Source organism: Vicia villosa, linkage group LG5 (assembly GCF_029867415.1).
Source record: "Vicia villosa cultivar HV-30 ecotype Madison, WI linkage group LG5, Vvil1.0, whole genome shotgun sequence".
Lineage (NCBI taxonomy): Eukaryota > Viridiplantae > Streptophyta > Magnoliopsida > Fabales > Fabaceae > Vicia > Vicia villosa.
In genome coordinates, this window is record NC_081184.1 from 19043035 (window position 1) to 19050031 (window position 6997).

At 32.8% G+C, this 6997-nt stretch overlaps 1 protein-coding gene across 1 annotated transcript; it reads right to left on the bottom strand.

Moving 5' to 3' along the window:
- Positions 1–4639: 4639 nt before the first annotated feature.
- Positions 4640–6325, bottom strand: LOC131604324 (protein FAR1-RELATED SEQUENCE 5-like). Its single transcript, XM_058876770.1, has one exon. It carries the CDS (start codon positions 6323–6325, stop codon positions 4640–4642), a length of 1686 nt encoding a protein of 561 aa, XP_058732753.1.
- Between the last annotated feature and the right edge of the window lie 672 nt (positions 6326–6997).

Sequence of the window (6997 nt, forward strand, 5' to 3'; positions counted from 1 at the left end):
CCATTTTAGGATACTTAGCATTCATTTTATTTTTGTATATTGTAAAGAGTAGCTACTGTATAAAGAAGCAATAAAGAATTGCAAGGATAAATCTCATTCCTATTGTACAAACTTAATAGTGTTGGAAATTATAAAATAATAATTTCCTTAGTGTGTTCTAATGTGACAAAAAATGGGAATAGATTTTTGGTTGTTGCATAAATTTGTTTTTTGAATTCAAATTTACAACATTTCATGAAGGGGTGCCTTGTGTCATTATAGATGAACCATTGCAATATATGGTGAAAAGGTGTTGTTTCATCAAGAGTTGCAAACTTATGAAACAACACATGCATGACCTATAAATACACATTTATGAATCCAAAATATATACATAAAATAATCATTCTCTAATATATTATTCCAGACAGCTTCCTTGCATTCGAGTTTCTTCACCGGTCTTGTGCAGACTCGAGTAAGGCTGAATTATCCTGGGTATTCAGGCCATTCCAACTCTAAGATAATCGAGAGTGTGCTTGAAATACTTATAAGGAAAGTGATTCCGTTCACGATTTAGCCTCGATTCCATTCGGTTTAAATTAATTTTCTAACAATCTTATAAGTATATCAATTAATGGTAGCCGAGGCGGTTTTCGTATCAAGAATCACGAATAATAATCATCATCATGTGAATCCGGATGGTTATGGGTACAACTTAAACTTTTTAAAAGGTAACCGGTGTTCTTCAAGTGGCGTGTAAGTTACTACTTCCGGATTCAAACAGGAGATACACCGCTTCAATGATACACAATTGAGCATGTACCGCCAGACCAATGCGATTTTATAGATAAGTTTGAATGGATGCAATTTTAAAACAGACAATATCAACTTTCTATAATAGGACAAGGTACACAATTAAAGTTTATTATTTTTATATATAATAATAATAATAAGAATAATCATGTGATTGATTTATGATTAAGATGTTATGTGAATAACATGTTTGTGTTCAATGAGATTAATTATAAGACATATAAAGATAGTCTAAAAGATGGGCAATGACTTATAAATCTATGAATTTGGATTATAATGTAACTCTTAAATCACAAGATGTGGAATTTGAGAACCTTATCGCGGAGGATAAGGAATTCGGTTTTTCCACAAGATAAGAACCTCGAGAGGAAGGTTCTCAATGAATCGTTGAAACAAAAACCGAAAGTTCGTCAATGATTGTTGAAAAACAAATCAAACTTAGAATAAGCAGATAGTCCAAAATGCTAAGGATCTAAAACCGAACAAAATCGTTTTTCGACATATTTCTCTTGTGTAGAAGAAAATAGTGAGAGATTTGTTCGTAAGATTCCTATTATTCTTCAAGTGGAAGATGATCATAAAGAGTTACAATGAAGATGTAATTTCAAGGGACTTCTCTTGGAATGATGTTATCCAAGATGAAATGGAATCAACAATGTCAAATCACACTCCTTTGGATGCAAACGGATGTTTAGAAAAGGTATCATAGTGATGGTACATTAAAACATCTACAAGGATTGATTAGTAACCAAGGGTTTTAGACAAAATAAAGATGTTGATCATTTTGACACATAAGCACTAGAAGCAAGCATAATGAAAATTATAGTTTTGTTTGCATTAGCTTCATCAAATAAATGTCAAAGGACATTCCTAAATAGAAATCTCAATGAGGAGATTTATATGGAGCAATCATAATGTTATATTGTTCCTACTGATGAACAAAAAGGTGTATAAGCTTGTTAAATCCTTGTATGGATTAAAACAAGCACCGAAACAATGACATTAAAAGTTTGACTTTGTCATTGTAAGATTCTCCGATTAAGGAGGAACCACACAAGTTAGGGGGAGAATTTTCAATATTATCAAAACAAGAATTCAAAGAGTTTGTCATCATCAAAAAGGGGGAGATTGTGAATAATATATCTTATATTTAGTTTTGATGAAGACAAAGGTTATCAAATAAGAAAAGGATCTAAAGTGTCATGTACATCAATGATGTGGTTGATCAAGAAGGTTGAACATAGAAGTTCAAGAGAAGATTTGAGAGAAGTGAACATAACTAAGGTACTCATTGCAATTTATACTATACTAATTTAAATTGCTCATAATTTTATCTCTCACTTTGTCTAAAAAACCTTCTTACATCATCATGCATGATTATCTAAAAACCTTCTTTATCTAATTCTTGTGATAAGTGTTTGTACACAAAGTTGTGAAAGAATATTGTGATATTCCTTTGTCTCTATGTTGATTACACGTTGATCATTATCAAAGAGATGAATGGAATCTTAGAAACAAAGAGGTTTCTAGCTTCCACAACCAAGATGAAAATCTTGAAATAGTGGACACTCTTTTCGATTAAAGTAAAGCGAAAAAGTGAGGGTTGAGAAAACCACATTCAAGATGAAAGATCTTGGACTAGTTGACACTCTTTTGGAGATCAAAGTAATGCAAAAATAGTGGGGGTTATGAACTTAGTCAAAGACACTTTGAGAAAGTTCTTGATAAGTTCAAACTATCACGTTTCAAGAAAGTGAATATTCAATTTGATCTTAGTGTCAAAATGATGACGGAAGAGATGTGGCTATATTAGAATACGCAAGTGAAATTGGTTTTCTAATATAATTTACTAGACCTGACATAGCATTTGCACTTAGTAAATGAGTAGATTTACTAGAAATCCAAATGGTGAACATTGGAAGGCCATCACAAGGATTTTGATTATCTTTTAAAAACCAAAATCTTGACCTCCGTTATGGTAGGTTTCCTGCCATATAAGAAGGATATACCAATATGAGTTGGATATCGAGTGTTGGAGATCATATATTTACACTAGTTGGGGGTGAGATTTCTTGAAAGATCAAGAAACAAAGATGCAACCCTCTCTTGACCATGGATCCATAGTATGTGGATCTCGCTTCCACTGGTCAAAGAAGTTAAATGGTTGAGGGACCTTCTGTCAGAAGTTCCATTGGCTAAACACAGTGTTTCAAAGGTGTTAACAAAATGTGTTAGCTAAGCCAATTTAATAAGAGAATTTAGATAAGTGTAAAATGGAAAGTCTGGGCACTGAGGCCTTAGACATTCGTGAGAAAATTGATTAAATATGTAATCACTTACTCATATATATATACGATCGATCTATAATTTGGGAAATTCATTTATTAAGCCACTGGCCAGAGACTTAGTAAAAACAACCTCGAGATGTAGGAGGTTGAAACTCCTTGAGTAAGAGTTCCGACAATGGCGGTAACCCAATCTTACGTTAACAGAACATTAACCTCAAGATTTTCAATGGGTAACAACAAGTCGTTGATTTGGATAATTGTCAAACATTTCTTGGTAATGTTGACCTTAAAACGAGGGTTGAGTTTTATTTCAAACTCTTAATGAAGTTCAATACCGAGGGTACGTGTCTCATGGAAAAAGACACAATATGAACTTCACCTATGTGAATTTCGAGATGGTGCCGTCTCAAAGTGAGAGTTGGAGTTTCTCTCATGAAAAATTCATGAAACAGGATAGCACATGGCCATAAATAAGTGTTAAGCGAGTTATGCAGAGGAAGAACCTTTAAAGAGTGTGTGTAAGGCAACACCGGTCTAATCATATGGATTCATGGTTTAAAAGCTTTGCTACCTAATATTCCGATTAAACTTTGTGTTGTCCTCACTAAGGTTAAGTTTTAAATCGAAAGATACCTAACTGTATTAACACTCTTTATATCTCATTTCTGGAATTATTAATTTTGTCATTATTAGAACAAGTGGGGGATTGTTGGAAATTATAAAATAATAATTTCCTTAGTGTGTTCTAATGTGACAAAAAATGGGAATAGATTTTTGGTTGTTGCATAAATTTGTTTTTTGAATTCAAATTTACAACATTTCATGAAGGGGTGCCTTGTGTCATTATAGATGAACCATTGCAATATATGGTGAAAAGGTGTTGTTTCATCAAGAGTTGCAAACTTATGAAACAACACATGCATGACCTATAAATACACATTTATGAATCCAAAATATATACATAAAATAATCATTCTCTAATATATTATTCCAGACAGCTTCCTTGCATTCGAGTTTCTTCACCGGTCTTGTGCAGACTCGAGTAAGGCTGAATTATCCTGGGTATTCAGGCCATTCCAACTCTAAGATAATCGAGAGTGTGCTTGAAATACTTATAAGGAAAGTGATTCCGTTCACGATTTAGCCTCGATTCCATTCGGTTTAAATTAATTTTCTAACAAATAGTACTACCATATTAATGATAAGTTCACTTAATCATCTCATAGAAATTGTTTGCTCCTTTTTTTATAAACTCATTTATTTTAGTTTAACATACATTGTACACTAAATCATTCTTTGATATCAACATAGAAAGATAGGTGTAACGGTAAAGGATGATGAATGAAAATTGGAAGGATGTAAATTAAAGTTACTCAAAACAGACATAGAAATACAGAGAAATTTGATCCAAAAGTGAATCATTAAACATAACTAGAGTATATAAAATAAACATGGTTATAATTCTTGCAATAATAAAATAGTCTTGACAGGAAATACAAAATATGCTAAATGAATAGACATGGATTCATTCCATCACTACCAATATATCATTCTAATCTTCAATATTCCTTTTTTTTGCAAGTTCTGCTATTATGACCGTGTTCCCCACACTCGTGGCATGCTTTCCTTTTTACCAAAAACCTATTAAGGGATATCTCAAGTCCACTCTTCAATCTACTATTTTGACTTATTCTATCTCCATCTTTTTTCCTCCCTTTTGTTTGTGATATGTGTGAGTCTCCAATTGTCATTTGTGCAGCTTTGCTCCCTTCCTCAATTGATAAAATTTCATCCATATTACTATGGCCAGACTCTAAAGGATCCAGTCCATCACCATTTGATAAACATGCTTTCATTTTCAGAGCAGACACACGAATGTGCATTAATTCCAAAATAATATACTTATATATGTCTATTGATTCTTCAGCAAGATCAACTAGCACATTTGTTTCTTGTTGTGTATGCACCCTTCTTAAAATCTTTGGTGTATCAGAATGATTATCAAAATCATATTCAGTATCACTAAAATTAATTTCTTTGTTAGCATCCTTAGTCCAACGTTGCAAAATAAAATGATCAGGAATTTGAAGAACACCTTTTGATTGAAATATCACTAGTATATGTCTACATAGAATGCCCATGGACTCAAATAGTTGACAGCCACAATTGGCAATTTTTGAGTTTAAATCTATATCAACCATGAATGTATCTTGAGGAACAAAGTTGTTAGAAACTTGATACTTACATCTCGTCCCTTCTCTTAGCATCTTCAATTTAGTGAATCTGTTGATCTTTGCAAGCTCATCTTGAAACTTACCGAAAATATTTCTTGTATAAATTAATGCAGCATGATCCTCAAGTTTTGATCCAATAGTCAAAATGCGTGATTTATGCCGTGATTTATGTCGTGATTCATAATCTTCCCTTCTTTCTACCTCCAATCGACTATCAACCGCTTTCTCATACTTTACCACAAATTCTTGTAATGTAGTTGTTGCATCAACAAAAGAATAAAAAAAAGAGTTAATACTCTCACTTCGTTGTGTAGTATTCATTCCGGCAAAAAATGTTCTTCTATTATAAATTGGTATCCATGATTCTCTAATCTTGTATAATCCTTGAAGCCATTCATTTTCCTCCAACTTATACTCGATTATTAAGCGTCTCCACCCTTCTTCAAAACTTTGGACATTAGGAGAATCCCGGATAACTCTTTTCAGATCACGTTTGAAAATAGATTTTTTATGGTATATGTGGGCTAACTTTTCAGGAAACTTCTTTCTAATATGCCACAAGCAAAGACGATGCCGACTTTCTGGAAATACTTTTGCCAAAGCAGCTTTGATAGCTAAATCCTGGTCAGTTATGATAGATATAGGTTTTTTCCCGTTCATTGCATCAAGCCAAGTTTCAAATAACCATGTGAAAGAGCTTTCTAACTCATCTTGTAATAGAGCACAACCAAATAAAATTGATTGACAATGATTATTTAACCCGGTAAAAGGGGCAAACGGCATACTATACTTGTTGGTTTTATATGTGGTATCAAAAGTTATGACATCACCAAAGTGTTGGTAAGCTAGTTTTGATCTAGCATCTACCCAAAAAAAGTTTACCATTCGAGAATCATCGTCACATTGAATTGCATAGAAGAAATTGGAATTATCAATTTGCTTTCTTCGACAATAATTAAAAATAGACTGGGCATCTCCAGCATCTAATTTTTTTCTCCGAACCTGATTCATATGATTCCAACAATCTCTGTTAGAAAAATTTAAGTCACCACTATTGAAAATAGTTGCAACTTTTCCGGTGGGTATTCCCTCTTCCTCAAACTTTTTCGACAAGGTTTTTTGCGGAATCACTCATCTTTTTGTGGCATCTCATATAAGACACTTTTCTAGGAGTTGCATGATTATGATCATCATTGAAAGATTTAATTATCCAATTGCTCTCAGTTGTGCCTCTTGAAATAATAAGTAAAGCTTGACATCCACTTCAAATAATTGAACACTTTCTTTTAGTGTGACTATTGTTATCTTGATTTTCTTCATTTGTAGATTCTTTTAATTTGTGTTTTCCTTCATTGCAACAAACAGAGACAGCTCTCCTTGACTTAGTCGAACGAATACGGATTTCAAAACCCCTTTTTTTAGCAAATGAAGTGTAAAATTCTCTAACCATTTTAATAGACTCGAATTCCATACCAACTTCCGGTTGGATATCCAATTCTTTACCAACGTTTGAATCATCCATTGCTAGTTGTTGTGTCTAGAAAATTTACATAGAATGAGTAAGAGCGAGAGATAAAGGTTAATAAACGGAAAAAAAAAATAGGCTACTATTTCACTTTTTATGGAAACAACACAAAAAATATACTGCTAAAGTTTTTAAGTTCTCACCTTGATTTTCTAATT

Bases quoted from the DNA above. Each gene is read 5' to 3' on its own strand.
- LOC131604324 (XM_058876770.1), bottom strand. From the start codon at position 6,325: ATGAATCAGGTTCGGAGAAAAAAATTAGATGCTGGAGATGCCCAGTCT.